At 38.3% G+C, this 24987-nt stretch overlaps 1 protein-coding gene across 1 annotated transcript; it reads right to left on the minus strand.

The window, feature by feature from the left end:
• Positions 1-3959: 3959 nt before the first annotated feature.
• LOC122646618 (proteasome subunit alpha type-5) lies at positions 3960-24581 on the minus strand. The gene is made up of 9 exons (XM_043840204.1): positions 24412-24581; positions 24225-24306; positions 24060-24140; positions 17897-18010; positions 17717-17818; positions 16717-16775; positions 8728-8830; positions 4369-4434; positions 3960-4267 (listed from the first exon to the last, which is right to left on the minus strand). The coding sequence occupies exons 1-9, from the start codon at positions 24423-24425 to the stop codon at positions 4175-4177; spliced, it is 714 nt and encodes a 237-aa protein (XP_043696139.1). The 5' UTR covers positions 24426-24581; the 3' UTR covers positions 3960-4174.
• Positions 24582-24987: the final 406 nt, after the last annotated feature.

Genomic DNA, 24987 nt, shown 5'->3' on the forward strand with positions numbered 1-24987 from the left:
CGCCAGGGTTGGAATCGCAGCCATTGTCCATCCAGTCTAATCGGGCCACGCTTCCAGATATAAGCCATATCCTCCTCACAAGCAAAGCGAAAAGCACAAAACCCTTCCCCAAAGACTTAAGGACCACCTTCTGTTTCAGCGCCCACGACACAGCCACATACTCACGCAGTTTGTTCATGGTGGTGTACTTGAAATTGATACGGCCAAGCAGAGAGAACCGATGCAAATCCACCTGTGCCTGATAGGCTTCATGTGGGATCTTGATGCGAGTAATATTACCCTCCTTAATAGCCGATGGGAGGTTTCCAATCGCCGGTAACACCACCCTTCCCACAGTCGCCGCATAAGTTTTCCTTGGCCTCTCCAACCCCTTAATACCAGCTTCAACATGCAACACCCCATCTTGCACCCCCCCTAAGACACCACACGTTTGAAAAAATCCGTGATCGAACATTGACCACGGAGGGGAGCCACCACCCCCTCACGACGGCTAGCAGAATCTAGGGCTTCTCTCACCTCACTCTCTCTCTCTCTCTCTCTCTCTCTCTCTCTCACGTTTTCAACTGTTGAAGTTCCTCAACATCAGTGAAGAAGTTTAAAATTCCCCTCAAATGGTTATTAGGGACAACCTAGCTTGATCATAAGACCCGAATAATTGTAATCACTTTAAAGTTTTGTTCCTCTCTTCAGAGAGTAAAGATATGAAGACAGTAGAGCCATCAATACTATGTTTTAAGTTTTAGATTGTTTGTCTTCCACTTATTTTGGTTGTTTTAAATTTTATGCACTTTGACTTATTTATATTTATAGATTATATATTAAGATCGAATGTTTTCCTATGCGGTCTCAACTAGATTCTGGTGTCATGGACCCCACCTGGTCCTCAGATCGGAATTGTTACAATTAAAATCACAAAAACAAAGCCAATTATCAATTTTTCCCCTTCCCAAAGTAATGAGTCTATCCCAAACATGTTGCCAAAGAGACTTATATGGGTCACTATAGATATATGAGAGTAGAAAGGAAGCCATCGCATCAATAATACAGCTATTATCATGGCGAACATCTACTTGGACATTTTAGTTCCACATTAAATATAGACCACCAGACGGATCTTTATCCCCTCAATTTACCTGCCTCTCAATTTCCTCAATTCCATCTAATAGAAGGGCAAAAATGACCATCCTATCCCCTGCCCGAACACACTGCCTAGAGTGGGATCCACCTCACTCTATTAGAGGGAATTGGGGAAATTGACGGGTAGACAAATTGAGGTGATATTTTTCCCCAAAGTAACGAGTCCATTCTAAACCTGTTGCCAAAGAGATTTATATGGGTCATCATAGATAGATGAGAGGAAAAAGGATGGGTCATTATGAAAAGAAACCATCGCATGCAATGTAGCATCTCTGAGAACAACCCATTCTTGAAATGTCTTGTTCTTGCATTGTGAATGTGCAATTCCTTCTGATTCAATTGCGACAACAGCTTCTTCTATCAAATCCGAAAGTGCCACAACTAATAATACAGCTATCATCAATAATACAGCTATCATCATGGCGAACATGTGCTTGGACCTTTTGGTTCCACATTAAATATAGACCACTAGAATTTCCAACTACATCCACCTAGTAGAGGGAAGACATCTTCAATGTTCTGTGATTCTTTTCCAATTTTCCAAGTGTGCTCTTAAGTCTTCATTGCAATGCCATTGGTCATAAAAATAATGAGTACATATTAGCAATAGGGGCAAACACGTCATTTAACTCTAATATTACAACTACCTCTATATCTATTCTTTTTCTACTGAAGAAGAAAAAGCAGCGGCGGACCCTCTCTCTCTCTCTCTCTCTCTCTCAAGAATTTTTCTAGTGGGGAGTGTGCATCATGCACCCAGACATATAGGGACGATATGATTGCCCTATCCTCATGAAAGACGGTAATGATTACCTTGTTGATGCCAATGTGCATGTATAGTGGCCACACTCCTCTATAGAGAACTCTTTCCCTTTCAAAACTATTTCCTATTCATGAAATTTTTCAATGTTTGCAACCAAACAATTTCAATTTCTTGATGACCAAAAATCTTTTTGTTGACCCTTTTTTTTTTTCAATAGATCAATTTAATTTTAAAATAAAAATCATACCAATATAACCCTAGCGAGCTGGCATCTTCATTAGCATGGTGCCCTTTACCATGGGCACAACATGAACCGGGGGAATGTTCAATCCTAGAAATGATTGATCAGCCGGGGCAAAACAAGAGAAAACAGGGAGAGTTGGAGATCAAGTGGAAGAGGGGAGAGGGAAAGGGAGAGGGAGAGCTAATTTTTTTTCTCATGATTTCTCTCTCCTTTTTTTCCCGATCCTATTTTCATGTTCATTGTATTGGAAACAGCCGATTACATCCTATTCCGTACAATCCAGATTGGGATCGGATCGAATCAGAAATGGTACAGATCGATTCGGGATACGATAACGTTGGTTTCAACCTCAGTTTTAGCAAGCATCTTTAGGCTACATCGTATCTTTCTTGTTTTGTAGAAAGTTAATACAGTGATTATAGTAAAATAAGACTAGGACTATATATATGGGAGGCACATATCTGTTTGTATTAATGCAGTAAGAGAGTGTATCAAACTTGAGTTGTTGTTCCAAGATGGTGATGGAAGGTTGAGAGGAGCCACTTGACACTCCCCTAAAGTCAGCTTTTTGCCCTTTTTTTATGTAACCGGGTTGTTTGTAAAACTGGCTTTAAGACACAACAGCCTCTGGCTTCCAGCAGCAAGTATGCACTCGTTCGTTGCGCCCCTTTGATTATGTCGGGGTTGCGCTCAGGTCACAAGATGCAATGCAATACAATAAAATAATCGACAAATAGATGATAGAACAGTGGTGAAGTATATCAATATGTAGAAAGAGAGAGAGAGAGGTGAACACAATTTTTTCAATCTTTGAAGGGTCTCACTTCCCCTGTTTATAAAGGAGAATGAGTCCCTTCAAAGCATCCCAACGTATGGGTGTATCCATTGGTTCCAACGGATAGGATTAAAAGATTTCAATTTGGGTTCTAGGAACCCACCAGTTTGAATGGATGTCTCTTTACATAAATGTGTTCATAATATGTTCTGAGCCTTGCAACTTAGGATGACTACTTTCTAGTCTACATCACGGTTCTAAGAATCGGGAAATGAAAACGATGAATCAAATGGAAATCGTCTGATTTGATTCGAATTCATCTGATTCCCGTCGGGTCTACTCTGTTTTCAACTGATTCCAGCTAACTTGAATTGGAATCAGCACTGACTGATTCAATTCCCGATTCCGTATTATGAAACCTTGGTTAACATGCGCATTGAGACCGAACAAAAACTTCAATCCCATAACATAATTATTCTCATTCCGTAAAGTAGCAAAAACGATTTCAGGTACTAATCCTAATTTCTCCTAGAACTTCACTTTTAGGCACCCAACCTATATTGCCTTGCCTTGCCATGCGAGGCTATTCTCACTTTTGTCAAGTTACAGATACTTGCCAGGTTATCGCATTTGCAGATGTTCTATAATTGCTAATTGGAATTAAAGCATAGGATTGTGCCTCCATTGCCTAAGCGCCTCAAAACTGCATTTCCTATACTGTCCCATCTAATGTCATACCCTTCCAGTCTTCCACATAATGGTACTCCAACCACTACTGGATCTTTTCTGATTTTTAAATGTTTTATTTTGCCACTTGACATGTGTGGAGAGGACCACCGTCCATGAAGTTTAGGCCTGATTTGACCTATCACATGCCAAGATGTTAGCTACCATGTACAAAAACCGGGTCCATAAAATTTTATAACATGTCCACTTAGGAGGTCCTCCAAGGACCTGCTTTGATTTGAAGCAAAGCAACCTTACAGCAGAGCTAAGGGTTGCTTTTAGTTGCCTTCTGTACCAAACCGGATCCTAAAAACGACTTCAGAATGTCTCAAAACATATGGAGTGATTAATGACCGACTAATGAATCAGTTAAGAACACAAACATAGGTTTCCTGGGTAGAATCCCCAACACATACATGAATGTCAATCTTTCTCCAAAAGAAACAAAGACAGCAACGCACAAATGGATGGAATTGCTTAGGATGAAAACCAAAATGCAGAGAGTACATGGATGATGAGGTTATTCTCTTTATAGACGACTAATGACAGCCTCAACCTCAGATGGAGAATAAAGATGATAAGTAAGAGCAACCTTCGCAATATCAACATTATTTGGAGTGACCTGAAACCAAATATAAAATATTTGTACAGATTGGTACAAGCATACGAGCGGATTTACGAACAGGGATTTAACTAAAATGACTATCAATTGGAAATCCTTACCTTTTCTTCCATTACTTGCTTCAAGATCGAAAGTGCTACTGTTTCAGCTTCCTGAAGAGTCAAGTCCTGCACATCAACAACCAACCACAATTACCATTGTTCCTCCAATTATCATCACCATAGATACAAGTACAGAAATGGACAACCAAAAGTTGGATGTGAAATTTTTTTTGAGTTGGATCAAGACTTCCAATTGAATGAGTAAAAGATCCATAGATAACGATACAAAAGTGTATTTCTAATCGTAACTAAATCTTCCATTTTTGGGTTTGTAGAGAGGAGATTGAAGCCAAATAGCTATTAAATGATGACTTTAGTTTACTAGAGCTATCGACATACACAATAGTATATTCCATCGCCCCCCTTTCTTGGAAAGTAGTCACTACCTGAGCCATAGAAGATGTTATTTTGACCAATAGCTACATGAACACATTACATTTTGCCCTTTTTGATTGAGAATAGTATCTGTGGCTACTGCCGTTTTACCCGTCTGTCTGTGCCCAATAATTAATTCTCGCTGACCGCGTCCTATAGGAATCATCGAATCAATAGCAATAAGCCCCGTTTGAAGAGGTTCATATACGGAACGTCTCAAAATAATACCTGGGGCGGGAGATTCAATTAACTGAGATTCAGAAGCGGAAATTTCACCCCTACCGAAATGGACTTCGGCCAATCATTGTTAAGGGTTCTTCTATGTGTCACTAAGAAGAGTGAAGCAGTTCACTATCACTTTACTTACCCTCTTAAATTGTTTTGGTGAATTGAAATTGAGGGGTAGAATTTGTAAATTCACCTCTAATAGAATCTTGCTCCTGCATCTCCTCCCCCTCTGGCTCTCCCTCTCTCTTCAACTCCCCCTCACCTCCTACGCTGTTAATCCCGAAGGATACCCTACCTTGCTAAAACCCCACAGCACCCCCTGCCCCCACCTCAACCCTTCCCCCTCTTCTGTGCATGGTACAAAATTTCGCGAAATATTGCCGAAATTTCGGTAAATTTCGGTAATTTCGACACTACCGATACAAGATGGGCTTCCGAAATGAAAAAAGTTCAAATTTCGGCAAAATTTCGGTATATCTCGATATATTTCGATATATTTCGTAGAAATACTGTGTATTGAGCAGTAAATTTCGGTACATTTCGGAATATTTCGGTAAATTTCGTAGAAATACTTTATGTATTGAGTATTGAACTATTGACTATTATGAAGTTTATGAGTTATGACTTATGCACTTATGACTTTACGAGTTTAAACTAAAGGCTACATTTGACTTTATTTTTGTTTCATTACTTTGTTTAAATTTCTTATTATGTCTTTTAGTACTTAAACAATATGTATTTAACTATTTTATACAACAGGGTCTGACCGTATACAGTCAATCAAGGGTGCAAACCCAAAACACCACATTGAGTTCATTTTTTTGCAATATGAAGGTTTTAACGTGTTTATTTAGCTTAAATAAGGGTGTCCATAAAGTATCAGGCCTAGATATGGCCAAATACCCACCGAGATGGACTCCCGAAATATTGCAGAAACAATGAAATATTTCGGCGAAATTTCGCCAAATTTCAGATATTTCGGATATCTCGGTAGGCCCAAGATACCGATATATCGCGAGATATAGTACTATGCTTCTGTGAGCACCAAGAAATAGCACAGGTGGCAACTCTGATAATAGGGATGCGACATGTGAAGCCGAAACAAAGTCCAGCCAGCATATTGAAGAAGCAACCCACCAAATAGGGAATTTTCAGGATGATTTCATAATGGACAACTACTGATGATATCGGGATATCCATATGAAGATTGAAGATAATGCAGAAGGCCCCACCTCCACCAACTTGAAACAGAAACCTAATGAGACACCGAAATCAAAATCTGCGAGTTCATCTTCTTTTCTATAGAGAAGGAATTGGAAAGAAGGAACAATCAGAGACGAGAAAGATGCCTTTACAAATCAGAAACCCTGGAGAGCTGGAGGCGAGGCTAAGGGTGGGGGAGGGGCAGGGGAGTGGGGGAGACAGCGGGGGAGGGTACTCTAGGGCTGGCAGTTGAGAGAGAGAGAGAGAGAGAACAGGGAAGTGGATGTGATGGCAGGGATGGGGACGGGTTAGGGCGTAGCAGGTGGTGGTGAGGTGGTGCTGTGCGGTTCGCGGTGGAAGACAGAGAGAGAGTGAGGAGGGCTATGGGGGATGCAGGCGAGGGGAGGTGCTGCCATTGGCTAGGGAGTGCTGGAGCCAGAGCTAGAGCCAAGGGGGAGAGGGGAGTAGTAGAGGTTAGGTACAGTACTTTAATTTGTGAATTCTTATCTGCCCTCAACATATTGAACAACATTAACGGAAATGTCTGGGCAAAAAAGTCATAGTAAAGCAAACCACTTCACTCCCCATCATGCTGCATCCTAATCCTATTATTATAACAATAAAAATAAGACATTGGCTAAGGTTGGCCACTTATGCCATCTAAGCATTTGCGCATGAAAATTTGTGATTTAAACTTAGTTTATGAATCTGCATTTCATTTAGTAAATTCTAAATGATTTTGAGTACTTCACGCTCACAGGGCCACCAGGGGAGCATTAAAGAACTGAACTGCTCTTGGCATTTCTCCCCAACCCGACCCCCACCCCCCCCACCAACCCCCCAAAAAAAAAACTGGCCCACCTATATTTTTTAGCTGACTATGCATCTCTCAATGGTGCTTATTCCAACCTTTAGTTTTCAATATTTGTCAATCCATTTACTTATTTTCTGTTGTCATCCACAAACCATTTTTGCAGGGCTAAGTTAGCAAAATTTAACTCAGGACACATCCACCGCCATGGGACAGAGGGAATGCTGATGCAGATTCATCATCGAAATGGGCTTATTTCTTAAGAAATGAGTCTAGGGTTGGGATATATATATGTTGGGCCTTTGTTCCCAAGGGTTTTCTATGTAATAGGCCACTTTAATGAGCCTAAACTAGGGATACATAGGTTGCATTAACTTAATTTATTTTTCATGTTTTAAATTGAACCGGTTGAACCACTGGTCCAATTTAAGTGAAATGTTCCTATTGGCTGATAGGGTCTTATATCCTATTGGTTACTTAGGAATCTTCTTAGTTTAAGTGTTTTAAATTGTTTCAAGTAGTTTAATTATACCTCTCCACAATTTATGAAGAGTGAAGAGTTGTAATAGTTTAGGATTTGGCCTATGGCCTTTTATTATAAAAGATTAAATCGTGGGAGGCTCCCACAGTTGAATATTTGAAAAAAACAGAATTGTTGGCTGCCGATTGTTTCTGCTACTGCTCTTTGGAGTGTTTGCCTTGTGGTTCTATCAAGGAAGAAGGGCAGGTGGATCTCCTGTGACTCTTTATGTCGTGACGGCTAGGAGGTTCTTCTCTGAAGGTGGTTCTATCCTTCAACCATGTTCAAGTTGTTGGCAGTGGATTTCTGATGCAACTTGTTCACCAATTTCTTCTTTAATCCACTAATTCCCACCCCCCCAATCGATCCCCTTTATTTTTATGTTTGAATTCCATTAAACCCTAGATCTTGCTGCCCAGCCATATTTGACCATCAGAATTTCTTCAAATTCAAACCACAGCCTCCATACTACATCCCCTCCATTCGATCCAACTTGCAGCCCCATCCTCCCACTCCAACCCTAGTTTGCCTTGTCTCTGTGAAACCCAAAAAAAACCCTAAATCCAGAATTAGTACTTCCAGCCAATAAAAACCTCCCGTATTTGGATCGAACCTTCCCCTCCCTACCTGGAAAATTCGATTCCAACCCTAGCCCTAAACTCCCATTAAAAACCCTGATTTTGACCTAAATTCTAAAACCCAAAACCCGAAACCCTAACCCTAATTTTCTGAAATTCAATTTTTTAGTTAAACATCATCCAAACCTACATTATTAGACTCCCTAAAACCTGCCTATTAAAACCAAATAAGAATTACCCCATTCCCCCAAGCCTAACCCTAGACATTGGCCTAAAAACCCTAATTCTGTCCATTCGAACCAGCAGTCCCCTTCGAGATCCTGCTGCTTGGCCTCTAATAGGATTTTTCTCCTATTTTGAACTACATTAAATGCTCTCCACATCCCCATAGCAACTAAATGCTCTGAGAAGACACTTTTCAATGGGCCCAGCCTCGAAACAGGGTAAGGCCGATTGCATAAGCGCAACACCACATTCATATTTGATCAGCATTTCCAAGGAATAGAGCTTTTGCTGCTCACGGTTCTCACATCAACCCATTCAGAAAATAAGGAATCTAAAGATTGATAAGCAGATTCGTTCCTCGTACATCAAAGAAATGTAAAATATTAATATCCACTGGAGGAAGAAAAAGGAACAGGTACCTTGTTATATTGCTCCTGCAAAGAGCTGTCTGCTCCTTCAGAACCTGAACCAATAGCTTTCGCATTGCACTGCCAGAATGTTCCAGATGGATCTGTGTAGTACCTGCATATTACGATGTAGCCCCTATAAAGATGCTATCTCCAAACTACCAAAGTTACCATTATAGTTGCAGGGATATTTTATCAAGAACTCTCCAGCAGAACAAACTATTTTTCACACTTGAGCATCCATTGAGGCATTATGTAACTGTGAAACGTCAAAATACCTGAAACAAAGTCAATAATATATCGTTTGCACCATGCCCACGGCTGCACCATGGGGTTTGATCACCAGCTCGCAGACCAAAAATATGGAATGCCAACCACATCCCATAACACTAAATGCTCTAAAGCTAGAAAGATCACTGAACTGTTTGTTTGAGTACCAGAAGAAAAAAAAAAGAAAGCATTTTTACCCAAACAACCAGTGGGTTATGTTAGTTAAAGCTTGTAAACCTCAAGAATTATATGGCTCATGGGCCTAGCATTCTTGATGAAAACAAATCAGCTAAGCCCATCAAGGTTCTTAGTCATAGAACCAAGAAGAATCAACCTGAACCACAGGCGAGCATCACAAGAGTCTCCTTAGGGGTCCTCAGACGGTGTGGTATACTCAAAGCAACTGATGCAGACCAGAGAAGCTCCATCCTAGCCCTAGGGCTAGTGATCCCAGCATGGGCCATCTTCTAATATTTCTTTTATTTTATTAATTGGTAGGTTGAGTCGGTCTTTATTGGGTTTAAATAAAAAGTTAAGTGTTTGTTGCAGTCCTGATTTGAGTTGGATTCTCTTTTTAGTAATTTTATCAAGTGGGTGAAGTTCTATTATCATTACATGCTGGATTGAAATTGACTTCATAGCTTCCAGCTGTGGCCTGTAAATATATGTAAACAGGCCTTTTTTAAATGTTTACGGTATAGTTGTAGTTAATTGAAAAGAAAGGATTTCTCCTCTATGGTTTAATGGTTAGCTTCTAAGGCCATCAACTACATTTTTTGGCCTATCTAATACTCTTCAACTAAGGTTCACAGGTAAGTTATTTTCCAATTTTACTTAAAAGGTAAATGGATCAATTCCCTCAAATGATTTTAATTTCTTTTCTACAATTTTCTGAATTTGTTTAGGCTGCTCCATCAGCACTTGAAATCAAGTTGGGTTTCTCCCTGTTTTGGTCAATTAGTTTAGCCACTCTGATCAATTTAGAAACTCATTTAGGCCAGTTTTGTTCAATGGTATTAGAACCACACAAGGCTTCCAGTTCTGTGCAGATAAACCATAAGATTATCCATATTTGTGCAGCTGAACCAAATCCAATTGAATTTTCTAGATTACTTTTGCAGGAAATCATGCACAGTTTTTAACAATCGGGTTATATATAAATTATCTAATGGGACAGAGGGCTCAGCACACCCAGACCCATTAAGGAGACCAGCATGCTCTTAATAACTGCCACATGGCAGTTCCAATTGAGCTAAAATTTTACCCAAGGTTCTCTGCTCATATTCCAAGTTTCAGCCCAATCTGAGTTTGCAAAGTGGTAAAACAAGGTATTGACTATTGACAAATCTGGGACTACCAAGAGGGTGCTGGGTGCACGGGATTCCACTGGGATTAGTGGTTCATAAACGGGAGTGTATGCCTGTACATGAGATGTATATTGAATCTCGGTCTGAAATGTTACACATGGCCCCAATCCACATGATTCCGTAGACATCCAACAGATTGTCCTTAAACCATTTTTTTCCAACTTTAGAGTGTAATACTATCTAGTAGTTTCCATTGGAGTTCTGCTATTTGCTGACCTAATGTTGTTGAAAGTTCTTCTTTGTGAACCTTCCCATTTTTTTAACAGACATTTAGTTGGGCTAGTATCCTAGATAGTTTGTATGTAGAACGCTTCCCCTATGAAAGAACACAAATTGGACTATTAAAGCATGACATCCTACGTAACATACAAATAAGGCAGCAATTATTTTGTTGAGACAATCCATGCATGAATTTCCCTAAACGCTTTGCTTTCTTTATGGGGGTTCTACATGCCTTCTCTGTTGTTCAGTTTTTTTTTTTTGGGGGGTTGTGAATTGGTTTTGGAAATTGAACTGCCATTCAAGAATCTGTTCGCACAGGAGAAATCCACAACCACATTGATTTTAATTTAAAGATATCTAACCATTTCAAAAGTCGTTGCATTAACCATAATCCAGAATTTTCAAACCCAAAAGCCCAATCATAAATCCGAACTCATTCTGGGTTTTTTTCCAATCTTATAGCTCTCTTTTCAGACCCCATTTCCCAATATTTGTCAATTAATTCCTCCATAAAGACACGCAGCTGAAACCCTGATTTACTTCCCCCTTATATTTTACCCTACTTAATGAACCCACCATATTTCTCTAACCCTTGTCTAATTGACAGCCTATAATGAATTTTAGGACAACCCTAGAATTTTATCAGCTTCTGCACTTTTCCATCTCACACCATATTTCCTTCACTGGCCTATGGGTTCCTCCCAATAATGTTCCAACACAAAAATCCCCATCAATATATCTTAATTGTAATTCTTGCCCCCTTACCATCTTAGGGATTTGATTTCAGGCACCCATTGTGCTTATTGTTTTTTTCACATCAAGATATTTATTGAAAAAAGATATCTTTATGCTATAGAGGACTCGATAGGCTATTGATAAAGTGTGCTGTGAAGGGGAGTGTTGTGTACCATGGGATCAAGGTTCTAAATCTCGGCTTAGAGGCCAGTTTCAGCCAGCCTCGAAACCGAGATATGCCAAGTTTCAACCATATGTAGGTTGCCTGGTACTTTCTCCAGGCCAACTCGAAACCTTGGTTTCAAGACCCATAAGTTTTATTAATTTTTATTTTTTTTTGGCCCTGATTTTTGTTGTGCTGGTAATTTTTTACATTTTGAACCCAAACCATGCATTAGTTTCGCATAAAGACCACTCAAAATGGTAGTTGTGGTTTTCACCCAAGTTTGATACTGTAGGTATCGAACCAGAATCATCCCCTTATTTATGCCAAAAATCATTTAAGTCGTTTACTTAAGATATTATTCATAAATTAGCAAATACCCCCCCCCCCCATTTGAATCCAATAAAAATAGTTGGAAAATCAATCCAAGACTACTTAAATCTGATTTATATTGAAGAAGTTATGTACCGGTCAAACCTTATTTGTTGCGTGAGAATGTTGTTAATCAACTCTGAATGAAAATTAAACCTATTGATACTCTATTTTGGAGATAGAATTCGAATCAAACTCAACTCCTTGACTCAACCCAACGTTGCTTAATCGAACAAAAAACAATAAAAATAAAAATGTGTGGACCCAAGATAACATTGTAGTGATCTTGAGGCTGAGGTCGTACATATCTCGGGGAAGACGATTGAACTGAAACTCTTTTGAATGGGAAGGAGAGATTGACCCATAACTAAAGGAGAGAACTGTCGTCTTCGTACATATCCACAAACATGTGAGATGACATCAGAAACGTACGCCCTCTTGCACCATCATATAGTATACCAACCTTACGTTACCATGGTCACCCAAAGAGAAAGTCACAATGCGCTAAGGGGCTAACTAGGCAAGACACCTGATAGTGAAGTGGCCAAAACTGTAGATTAACACATACAATTATAACGGCCTCCTCTCTACATTAGACCCAAAACCTCGCACATTAATTTTCTTGAAAAACTGCTTTTGAGGGAGGTTAAATGCTCGAACTGAATTTGCAGAGATGAGGTTAGCTTCCACTCCTGTGTCGACAACAATGTGGACTGTCGTTGAATCTTCATCATACAGTAAAGTACCCTTATCAGTTCATTAGAAGAAGTCAGACTAGCTGAAGTGGCTTCAACCTCAACATCATGACTAAGATCCGTATCATTCCGATCAGAAGGAAAACCCTGGTAGACCATCATGTCATTATTTTCCTATAGCTGCTCAACCATAGTTAGAGGATAGGTCTTGTTGGTACACTTGTTACCAAAGTGACCTTTCTCACCACAATTTCAGCACGAAATATTCTTTAGCCACTCACTACCCTTGGAGGCCTCTGGCTTCTTTTCGTCAACCTTATGGGGCTCAACTTTCCTTTCTCAATCTCAGGTGTAGGGTTATAGGTTGAAGTCTTGTGCATGTCCTTCAAATAATTGTACATTTCTTCAATGGTCTTTGCTTATGTAGCAGTGATGCAGATTCATACCAAAATAAGCTTGTTTTATTAAGAATAAGTCTAGGGTTGGGTTATATACGTGTTGGGCCTTTGATCCCATGGGTTTTCTATGTAATAGGCCACTTTTTTCTGGCCTAAAACATGGGTAATTAGGTTGCATACGAGATTAGTTGTTTAAGTTCCACACTTTATTTTGGTGTTTTTATTCATAAATTGAACCGGTTCAACCAATGGTTCAATTTAAGTGATTTTAGTAGTTTTTCTTTTAAGTGTTTAGTGGGGCTGGATTAGGACTCTATTTCATTTTCCTAGTCAGTCTAAGTTACCTAATAGGTTAAGGATTGGGTTAGGCCTTTCCTTTTTAGTGTAGGAAACTAGGAGTCTATTTTTTGGTCTTTTATATATGGTTGTAATGGGGGCAAGTATTAAACACAAATTTTGATATTAATGAAAAGCTTTTGCTGCTCTTCTTCTCCATTGAAGATTTTTGTCTTGTGTTTGATCAAGGCTGGTGGGATCAGTGTTTGATCCGATTGACACCTTGCAGTGGGAAGCCTAGGTGGTTCGTTGAAGGAATCGGTGTTTGATCCGATTGACACCTTGAGGTAGGAAGCTCGGGTGGTTCGTTTTGGTTACTTTGTTTTCTCCATTACTGTTCTACAGTCAAGCAATCTGATATCAAGTTCTTTGGTGTTTCATTTTCCATGGTCATCATCTCCAAAGTAATTTTGAAGCTCCAAACCCTAGCCTTTCTTCTTCTAATCTTCTACCACCCAAACCCTAAACATCCCATCCCATCTCTGGATATCATCCCATCTCCCAAATTCTTCACAGACCAATCCAACCATCAGAAACACACCATACCTTAATCGAATTTCATTCCCTACACTAGGAATACTCAATCCAAACCCTAGCCCCAAATTCCCATCTTAAACCCTAGATTCCCCTCTTTTCCTCTTTTCCAAAACCCTAACCCTAACCTTGCCGCCCATTCAAGTTTATATACCTACAACAACAACAACAACACGGCCTTATCCCAACTAAATGGGGTCGGCTACATGGATCCTTTCAAAACATCTCATGATCTTCACTGATAGACTCCCCTACCTTAACTTGACATAACCCATACATCAAACCCTAACCCTAATTTCACCAAAAACCCTATTTTTGACCTAGCCGATTCACCTGTTCATAACAGTTCCTGGTTTACTGGCTCCTAGTTGATCTTCTACCAATCTAAGACTACATTAAGCTGCCACATCGACTAATTTAAGTCCTCGCCAGCAAGCTCTAACCGGATCTTTGTGTTCAGCCCACTTATGTAACTCAATACCCATTGTAGATCCATTTCCTAAAATCTGCATCTGAAGGACAATTTGGGGAATCCCATGGTGTAGGTATCTACATTTTTATTGCCTTGGTGTAAGTTGACCTTGTGAAAGAGAACCTTCTCAAATTTAGGAGGAACAAATTTTTCGTTCAGTATCTATTTCATAGCCTCCCATTTGGTGACCGGTACAACTCGTTTGATAATTCTCAACTGCAAAATATCATCCCACCACGAACAAGCGTAACCATTGAATTTGGTGAGGATACAGTCGCACTTTTTGTCATCTAGGAAAGACTTCTAGGCGAAAATCCTCGACTTCAGTCAACCAATCAAGAAAATTATCGGGTCCCTTCTCGCCATCAAACTCTGGAACATCGTCCTTGATTCATAGTCTATGTTGAAAACCGTTGCATGAGATCCTGGAGACTAATTGGCTCGGGTTGTTGTCTCAAAGCCGTATCCCCAATCCGTAAAGTTTTTGTCATGGTTGGAAACTACAAGAAATTCAGCTCTGATACCAATTGATGCGATCCTGGGTTCAATAACACCAAGTTTGAGACGCTATAATAATTCAAATTGAATGAGTAGTGGTGATACTCAGAACAGTTTAGGACCCACCCTTTGAACGAGATAAATAGGGATTGGGACAAAGCAGTAAATTAAATTATGGGATAAGGATGAATCCAGAAATTCAATTGAGAAAAAGGGTAAAATAAAGTCAAAGGGCTTTTGAATAATGGAGGACAATTCTATTCTTGTGTAATTTAGGAAAATATTCATCTTCAACCCCCTCCTGATTTCAGTTGCATATTCTAACTCATATGGAACCCTACCAAGTTGAAACACCAACCTTAGGTTCATAACTAAAAACCCTAGAGTCCGACCAACAAAAAAAAAAAATGTCAACACCTTGGAAGTTGTATAAAATTTTCTGAAACAACACCTAACAGAAGAGAATGACCCTGCTCTGATCGAAGGCTTAGTTCTCCTCACAGAAACTGCTCCCAACCCAAACTCCAGTATTAGATCGCACCCTTATTTATGAATACTCTACAGAATCTCCAGTTGAAAGATTGAAGTACAAAGGGAATCGAACCAATTTAGTGGCCTGCTATTACCGCCAGCAGCAGGGTAACAAACAGTTAAATTCTAAATCATAAATATGGAGGAAAAGACAGAAGAATAAGAAGAAAAAGAATGAACAGCAAGTAGCATAGATGAGAGGATAGCTGAAAGAGCACAAAGGAAGAGAAGATAGATCACAATCAAAGAGAAATAAATCACAAATTCATTCCAGTCTTCTCTCTATTTGATCGATTACAAGCATATAAAAAGAAATTAACCCATACCTATTGATACTCTATATTTTGGATATAGAGTTTGAACCAAACTCCACTCCTAGACTCAACACAATGATGCTTAACTGAACAAAAAACAATAAAAATAAAAATGACAAAACTAACCCCCAATTTTTGAAAAAGAAAAAAAGAAAAATCCCAAACTATCCACATGTAACTGCATCAACTTTTCTTCAAAAACATTGTTCTCTGTTCTGATTTTCAAAATCTGATCTCACATCACTGTTCTGGTTATAATTCAGATATTAGTCAAGTATTTGATTTCAGTTTCTGAATATCAATTTCCAACATCAAATTCTATCTTTTGTTCTAGTTCTGGCTTCCTGATTAGACTAGGATTTCTGCTTAATCAATTCTGCTTTGAATAGCTGGTTCTGGTTTCTGTTATTGACTTAAATATTTTCTAAATTAATTCTGAAATCTGCCTTTTAAACTGTCTGATATCTGAAACCCTGACGACCAAATCTACAATTTTCTAGCTTTCCTAATCTCACTAGAATGGTTTCATTGTTGAGAATCTGACCATCGGATTTTTCCTAGACTTTGCAGGACTATTCTACCTTAATATCAGACCCTTGGCCCAGACTTATCTTATTTCTGTTATAAGTTTTCTCTTACCTCTGGTCATTCCTAGTCCCTGCGATTCTGGTTTCTTCAGGGTTTCTAACCCTAACTCTTAGGTGGTTAGAATAACCCATTATCAAGTTGGCAATCTGGTAGCTTATTAGTAATTAATGCTGAATACAGTTGCCCATGTATGAGTCAAAAACATCTGAAGCATACTCATACGACTTAACAAGGGAAGGACTTTACTTGATCAGGAGAGCCAAACTAAACGATTAAATAGAAAAAATTATAAATTTAAAAAACAAAATAAACATTTGCTAGCTGTAGATTATTATTAGACCTGAAAAGAAGAAAGACTATAAATTTTTCAGAGATTCATCCAAATAAATTACAATGAAGAACATAAGCATCAAAACAACCTTAATAGTCAAATGATTAATTGTGGCCAACAAAATCAATAGCTAGTTTTGATATAAAGTTCAGGAATTTCAATAAAATGTACTTACAAGCTAGGCCCATTCTCATCATGACCAGCAATAAGAAGAGATACACCAAAAGGTCGAGACTGTAAGAAGGAATGATAATCATTCAGACATTAGCATTAAGAACAAAGAGCAACAACATCCAGCATTCTTTAGCAGATTCTAAAAGCCAGAAAGGATATTCAAAAAACAATGCCCATATAGCTTGATTTACAAAAGCAACTCCACATCCACTCATATAGTGTGTCTTCTTTACATTTAAGGACAAGGAATAGCAAAGCAATGTTTTGCAAGGTCATTATATCAAACAGTCTGACCATAATTGGAAGATCAGATTGGAGGCTTCTCAAGCTGCCAAGCACTCAAACAATTTTTGTAAGTCAGCAGACTGTCCAGTTCCGATGGTCGGACTGCCAATGGACCATCAGGCCACTAGCTGTTATTTTTAATAACAATTGAAGCACTTGAGACTTCAACTATGATAAATGGGTGACATCTCACATAACAGTGCACTACAATCTTCATTTGAGTTCTTTGTCAAAAATTTAAACATTTATCGTACAATTCAACATAGAGAGAGATTTGAACCAAAAGTACCACAAAATCTTATATTATAAGCTCTTTTCACATAGACGAGGTTCCAATTCTTCAAGGCAGAAGCTAAACTTGTCAAGAAAAAACTGCAAGATTAAAGAAAACGGTGTAGGGGGGAGACTCTGAAAAACACAAAAAACGTTTCAGACATTGAGTTAAAGTGTTGAACTGTTCTACTCTTTGAATGGCAGAAAAGCCCTCCAAGATCAAGCCAAGGGCTTCTAGGAAGCCACAGATTCTTGAGCCTTACTAAGCTTAAACCACACTATTCAAATCACAAATTAACGAACAAAGCCCTTGACGAAAATCAACCTGAAAGGTTAATAATAGCACCAAAAAAATAGCTTTGATTTTTCTTTTTTCCCTCACGAAGTGTTCCAGGAATAATGAAACAAAAAACAAGAAAGTGAAGCAATTATTAGTTAATTACCATGGACTCTTCGTCACCTTCACCAAAACGTAGGGCAAGATCACATAGAGCTTGCGTGGTAGACTCAACAGTCATCGGTTCGCCATATGAAAACCTGTGATTCTGGTAAAGAAATTCAGAAATCAGTATTCAGTAAATTCCACAGTACTTAAGAAGTAAAAAGGTAAATAAGGACATCACCTGAGTTTCAACACGTGCATGTTCAACAAGTGTACGAGCATCAGCAATCAATCCACTCATTGCACATCCTATGTGCTCATCAATTTCCATAATTTTCTCCACGCTGCTAGGCTCCTGAGACAGAATAACGAATAAATGCATGCAATGACGGAAGTTGCAAGCAAATAGCATTGCCATAGACAGCAAGAGTAAAAGACAGACAAGAATACCAAAGCCCACCCAAAGGCCAGACATTGTCATTCATCCAGAAAAAGACCCCCTTCCAGAAACAACAACAAACTCAGCCTTATCCCAACTTAATGGGGTCTGAGGGATGGGAAAATAGATGAGAAATGAAAAAAAGAAACAGAAAATACAAATGACAGGTGGGGAAAAGAGGGATGGGAAAATAGATGAGAAATGAAAAAAAGAAAAATGACAAATGAGAGATAAAAGAGTAAACAGAAAGATGAAAGTAAGAGGAAAGAAACAGAAAATACAAATACCAGCATCCTGACAGAATTTCGAGAAGAAAATTCTGTTCAAATTTCTAATCAATCAATTATAAGAAGCAGAACAATCTTTTAGATCCTAATGCAGTGCTAATCCTAAACCAGGGAATTCCAGTGGGAGATTAGCTTGCGACAGGACCACAGGTAAAGAAATAAGAACCAGATTAAAAGAATATTGAGTAACTCAACCAAAACAAATTTGATATGCATAAAACTCATGTAGATTGCTCTACTCAGTCAGCATAACGGTTTGCAAAAGATGATCTAAATCTGACGGGCAGATCCGTCAGATTTAGAGTTACCATGAAAACCTACTGGAAGTAAGAAAACTAGTAGCTGCAGAATTGATCGACATATTAAGGATCTAAACAGAATTCAGTTAAAGTAGTTAAGCACCGATTCAGTAAAGAAATCAGAATCAGTAAACAGGTTCAGAAATGTGGGACTTGAAGTAGTTTAGCTGCCTTAGGATTTCCGAATTCTATTGGACAGATCAGATTTTGAAACCAGAACTGTAACTAGAACTTAAACAAGAATTCAGAATAACAAACAGAATAAGAATAAAGCAATATTTCAAAAAGTAACCTTGTAATCAATGGAAAAGAAGAGAGGAAAAGATAATAAAAGAGTAGGGAATAAATCAGGTCTGGGATACTAATCCCATATGCCAAGCTCAACAACTCCAAAACTCTTTATAAAAAAACATATTCTCTACTCAAGCATATCCAATTGATGGGGATTTATACCATATATAAAGACCTCCCAAATTTCCTAAATTGACTCATAAAGGACTCCTGATGCAGATTTATCACCAAATTGGTCTCCTCGGTTTTCTATGTAATAGGCCACTTTTATGGGCCTAAAATATGGGTAATTAGGTTGTATTCGGGATTAGTTATTTTAGTTCCATACTTAGCTTTATTTTGGTGTTTTTGTTCAAAAATTGAACCGGTTCAACCAATGGGTTCAATTTAAATGATTTTAATAGTTTTGTTGAAGTGTTTAGTGAATCGGGATTAGGACTCTGTTTTGAGTCTATTTCAATTTCCTGGTCAATTTTAGTTACCTAATAGGTTAAGGATTGGATTAGGCCTTGCCTTTTTAGTGTGGGAGTCTATTTTTGAGTCTTTTATATAAGGTTGGAAGAGAGGCAAGTCTGGAACACGAATTTTGATATTAATGACAAGCTTTTGCTGCTATTCTTCTCCATTGAAGATTTTTTTTCTTGTGTTTGATCAAGGCTGGTGGGATCGGTGTTTGATTCGATTGACACCTTGTGGTAGGAAGCCCGGGTGATTCTTTTGAAGCTCTCCCTCAAGTTCTTTGAAGATCTCCTGCAAGTTCTAGTTAAAGATTCCATTTTCATTCAAGTTTCTCAATCAAACAAGCTGCTGCCAAGGAAATTCTACAACAACAATGAGTTTGCTTCATCCCAACCCTAACCTTTCTTCTTCTAATCCTCTAAACCACCAAACCCTAACATTCCCCCTTTTTGTTTTAACTTTTCCCAATACCTAAATTCTACTCAGATCAAACCAGCCAGCAAAATCTCTCCTTTTTTGGATCAAACTCTCCTCTCACCATAAGAAAAACTCGATCCAAGTTGCTCCCTCATCTGACCATCATAAACCCTAAAAATCCATCTTTTTCTCTGTTCAAAAACCCGAAACCCTAACCCTAACCTAGCTGCCCATTCAAGTTTACATACCTAGCTCCATCAAAACATCTCAGGACCTTCACTAATATACTCCCCTACCTTAACTTGACATAACCCATACATCAAACCCTAATTTCACCAAAAACCTATTTTTGACCTAGCCAATTCACCTGTTCATAACAGATCCTGGTTTACTGGCTCCTAGTTGGTCTTCTACCAATCTAGGACTACATTAACTCCTAACCTGAATAAAGTAAATAGACTGAAAATATAACTCCATCCAGCTATTAAGTATCCTAATCTAACCCGAATACATAATTTAACTACTAATCCCATGAACTAATTTTGCCCCCACTTTATGGGCTTATAAATTAGGCCAATTACAATGGAACCCAAAAATATAAAAGGTTCAACCTATCATATAACTACCCCAAGGCCAATTTCAGCCCATTGGACTACAACAGCCCCTTGTGGGCCTCCTAAGCTTGGATACAGGCCTCCATACAAGATAAATGTCTAATGCAATTACATCAGATCCCAAGCTCAACCACCACCTTTTTTATGTTTTTGATTGGTACCAGGAAAATATGCTTTATTACCTTTGAGAGAATATGAAACTGTGAGAGATATACACCAAAAGGGAACAAAGTCAATGAGAAAAGAGAGAGGAAAAGGGATGAAAGAGAAAACATAAAAATGAAAAATAAAAAAGGAAAAGCATAAAACATTCCACTGAGCAAAACCAAAAAAAGGGGAAAAAATGATATTGCCAATTCATTTCATCAGGTTCTTTTGCCAAATATTGACATATTTGTAGTTTTGCTGCTCTCCCCCCCCCCCCCAAAAAAAATAAACAAAATAAAAAATCTCTCAAAAGCAATTGTTCTCAATTCTTAAGTTTCCACTCATCTGACAATCTGATATACATTTTACTTGTGTCTTGACATATCAACTTTCAAAATTACAATATACCCATATTAACTGTAATTTCCTTCTTTGGAAGGTCCCAACATCTTGGAACCCCTTCATAACCAAAGACCCTCATGATATAAATTCCCAACAGCTGCAGTCATACAAGGCCAGTTTCAAACTTTATCATTGAATATGCTTCTATTTTTCCCTTCATAATGACCCAAGTCATACCAAAAAACTTCTTCCATAAAATAAATGCTTTTAAGATTAAGCTTCAAGGAAGGCCATCTGCAGCTCCAAAGGAAGGGAAAGTGGGAAACACTTGATTTCAAACAGATTAACTTAATACTTCCAGATTAAAGCTGTAAAATCACAGCTTTAGTGATTTATCAGGAAAAATAAATCACAACTTAATCCTTGTTACATTTAGTCTTCCTTTTGTTTTACACTGATCTGGATTTTGTTGGGTTAGGCATGTTTTCTTCTTCCCCTCCCATCCATAATTCTTTATTGAAAGGGGAAAAAATGACTAAAACTATAGTTTTTCATCTCCATATTATACTTATATAATGACATCCGCTGCAAATTTGAATCACCTGGACTGAAGAACTTTCAAACGTTAACTTTAAGCAAAGATACTGCTTTGGCAAACACAGACACCCCCAGAGGAACCTTAAACTTCCAAATAATTGCCCTACCACTATGAACACAGCCAGCATCACATAACGATTCATAGTAAGCTCAACAGGTAACATACCCCAAAACCCATTTTTCCAAATCCTGCCATAAAATAGAATATAAAGCCACCCAAGGCATCGTGACAGCACGCCTATATTGGCAGCTAATATCCTTCTGGACTTATATTATACCCCAAACAGATTGTAGCCTTTTGCCAAATATTGACATATTTGTAGTAGGCAACCAAAGGAGTTGGAGGGGAGACAAGGCGCCCTAGGTGTGCAGTACATGTACTATAGTGATGATAATTATATAATGATGCTTATATGCAACATATAATCCATATCAATGCAATATGATATAATTATGCTAGAAATCACCTAATAAGAGAAAACCAACATAATAAAAAAAAAAGCATAGAATATAATATAAGCATATTCATCAAAAAACAAAGCAATAAATATAAGGTGCGCTGTCACAAGGCAACGCCTATGCGTCCAAGGGTCGTGTTTTTTTTTTTTTTGGGTGAATAAAAAATTCATCACAAAAGAGAAAAGGACTACAAAAGCCCCCAAAGGAGGGAGAATAAAAAACACACAAATATACAAAAAACACAATCCTCAACCAGAAGGAGGAGGAAGAAGAGGGAGCCCAGGATACAACAATAAGCCTGTTCCTTGGGGTGTCAGGACAAGAAGTGGAGACAGTCAAAAATGAAATGGACCCAAGAAGGCGCCCGGACGCCTAGGTGAAGCCTTGACTACTATGAAATGGCCAATGAAAAATTCAAGATAATTTGGAAAGATTTTCAACATCCTCAATTTCCTTGAGTTGCCAATATCTTCTAAACAACAGAATTCTTGTTAACATTTCCAAATATAGTTTGAAAAAGCATTCTTATCCAAGAACAGATTATGAGGTCTTGGAAAAGACACATCAAGAGGAATATTTCCAACCAAAACATCATCCTAAAACCAGCATTTTGAACCATCCCCTGTTTATAAGAAATATGGAAGAAAGTGATAAATACTGATAAAAGCTTATTTATGTAAACCATCCATTCAGAGGAATCATGAATCCTAACCCTTAGTTAAGCTATACTATAACCCACAAAGTTCAATGCCAGTACCAAAAAATATAATAACACGCCCTGAATTGTCCATCAGTAGCATGTGTGACATACATGGACCCTTCCTAGTAATATATAATATGGAAACATAAAAGAGAATTATAGCGCTGCACATGGCACGCACCATCTGGATTTTTGAGTTCTGCATGACGCCGGAGGTCCCATGGGACCCAAATGACCAATAGAAAATTTCCTTCTTCTCATGGGAGATCTAATTATATTCCTCCACATAAGAGAATTACAAGCAAATGGTATGATGGATCACGGTCATATCTGTCCATAGAATGATTGCAATTGCACCATGGAAGAATGAAGAGCCAGATATTAAGTTTTCAGCATCAAAGGCATTTTGGTCATTTTAAAGTCAAAGGTTAAGATAATTTTTCTGGTCACTGGGAGTATTTTGTACTAAGTAAATTCAAAGATCTTTTTGGTGATTTATCAGAAGTTAGTTTCTAGTTTGGGAACTAGTAAGTTCGAGATCATGAGACACGGAAAGTCAAAGAATAAGTGCTAAGAATAAAGAATTAGGAAGGGGTCCTGAGTTTGGTTCTTTACTAATAGAGTCTAAAGATCCAGATTCCAGAAGGATTTTACTTTGTTCAGAAGGGAAGAGTCAACATGCATGAGCCAATTAGTAAGTTGAAGGTTTTCAATTTTCCAATCCTTCGTAGGCTGGCACTGGGCCCATCTAGGCTACTTAAAGAAGTTTTTATTTATTAAAGTTAAGTTGAGGCAAAACTATGCTTTTCTTGTAATATGTCCCCTTGAGCTTTAGTGCTAGCTGGTGCTTGCACTAGACCATAGCTGTGTTGTACCTTTTCTACTTATCTCTCTCCAATTCCTTTTTTCCTCTTAAATTTCAGTTTATTTACTAACATACTGTCCCATACATACATACAGTACCCAAATCCAGTCATCTTTTTCATAATTTTTTTCTCCATCAATCACCTCCAAAATCTCACTGAACACCTGCATATCTAAATGTAAAAATAAAAAACCATCCATTTAAATTTTTTTTTTTCTTGGGTGGATCACATCTATGCAGGGAATGCTGCTGAACTTACAGATGAAGAAATTTGTATATATATATACCCATCTCTCTAATCTATCATTGGAAAATCTGTTATATAGTGGTTTATAGAAGAAATTTCTGAATTGAAATGTACTTAGCGGGTTCACTTCAAAGTCAACATTTCATAAACCAGCTACATTGGTCAAACTAGTAACACTGACAACAACCAAAACACACGAAGAAAACCAAATAAACTGAGTTGGCTTCATAAATGGCTATACCAGCAAAGGTGAAGTTATTCGCTTCTCGACAGCAAGCACAACGCCTTCCTTTGTCTTCAACCCAATAGCAGTCGAACCCAACTGCAATAAATTCATTCGTGTTTCAATAAACCCAATTTTACAGTACAAAACAACCAGAGTAAAAGATGGAGTAAATCGGATTACCTTGATTGCCTCGATGGCGTATTCAACCTGAAATAGTCGCCCTTCAGGAGAGAAAGTGTTAACGCCTCTGTCGTACTCGGTCCTTCAATCAACAAAAGAATGAAAATCCAGATGAACCATATCAACAAAACATCTTCAAATTCAGTAAGCGAAACCCTAGATTTGGTACTCAAAGTGGTTTTCTCACCTGGTCAGAAACATCTTGAGTTCGGTTGAAATCCAAAAAATATGCGCAAACAAACAGACGTAGAAACAGAATATCACAGACACACGATGCCTGAACCTCACAGATCCAAATTGAATAGCAAATGTCCGAGTGGTTCAGAAGAAAGTTTTTGTAGGGTTTACGGCAAGCGTCAATGGGAGGGAGTCCAGAGTTTTTTTACTTTAAAGAACTGTGTGTGTTTTCTTTCCGAGCAAGAAATGCTCGTAGCCGGTTCGACCGGTTAACAAAAATCTCTCTCTACCTTGTCTCTTATTTTTCTTTTCTTGTTTTTTTTTTTTTTTCTTTTTTTTTTAACACCTTTAGCTACCGAACATTTAATAAATGACCGAGTTTCTCTCCACCCAGGGTGAATGAGAAGGCGAGAAAAGGTATCAGGAGGGTATTTTGGAATGTACATAAATTCTAGGATAGTGGGTGAACCTGTCCTTTATGGGTGGAGGGAAACTCAGTCCTTTAATAAACTCTTTTTTTTTTCTTTGCGTCACTATGCCTAATGGAATAAAGCTTCATTGGTTTTCACATGGCAGTACATGGGTT

This window comes from Telopea speciosissima, chromosome 11 (genome assembly GCF_018873765.1).
Source record: "Telopea speciosissima isolate NSW1024214 ecotype Mountain lineage chromosome 11, Tspe_v1, whole genome shotgun sequence".
Lineage (NCBI taxonomy): Eukaryota > Viridiplantae > Streptophyta > Magnoliopsida > Proteales > Proteaceae > Telopea > Telopea speciosissima.

Excerpts from the sequence above, each read along its gene's own strand:
- LOC122646618 (XM_043840204.1), bottom strand. Across the intron at positions 16,776-17,716 it reads AAGGTGACGAAGAGTCCATG|TCTCGACCTTTTGGTGTATC; the intron begins GTAATTAACTAA and ends TCCTTCTTACAG. Across the intron at positions 8,831-16,716 it reads GATGAGAATGGGCCTAGCTT|GTACTACACAGATCCATCTG; the intron begins GTAAGTACATTT and ends CGTAATATGCAG.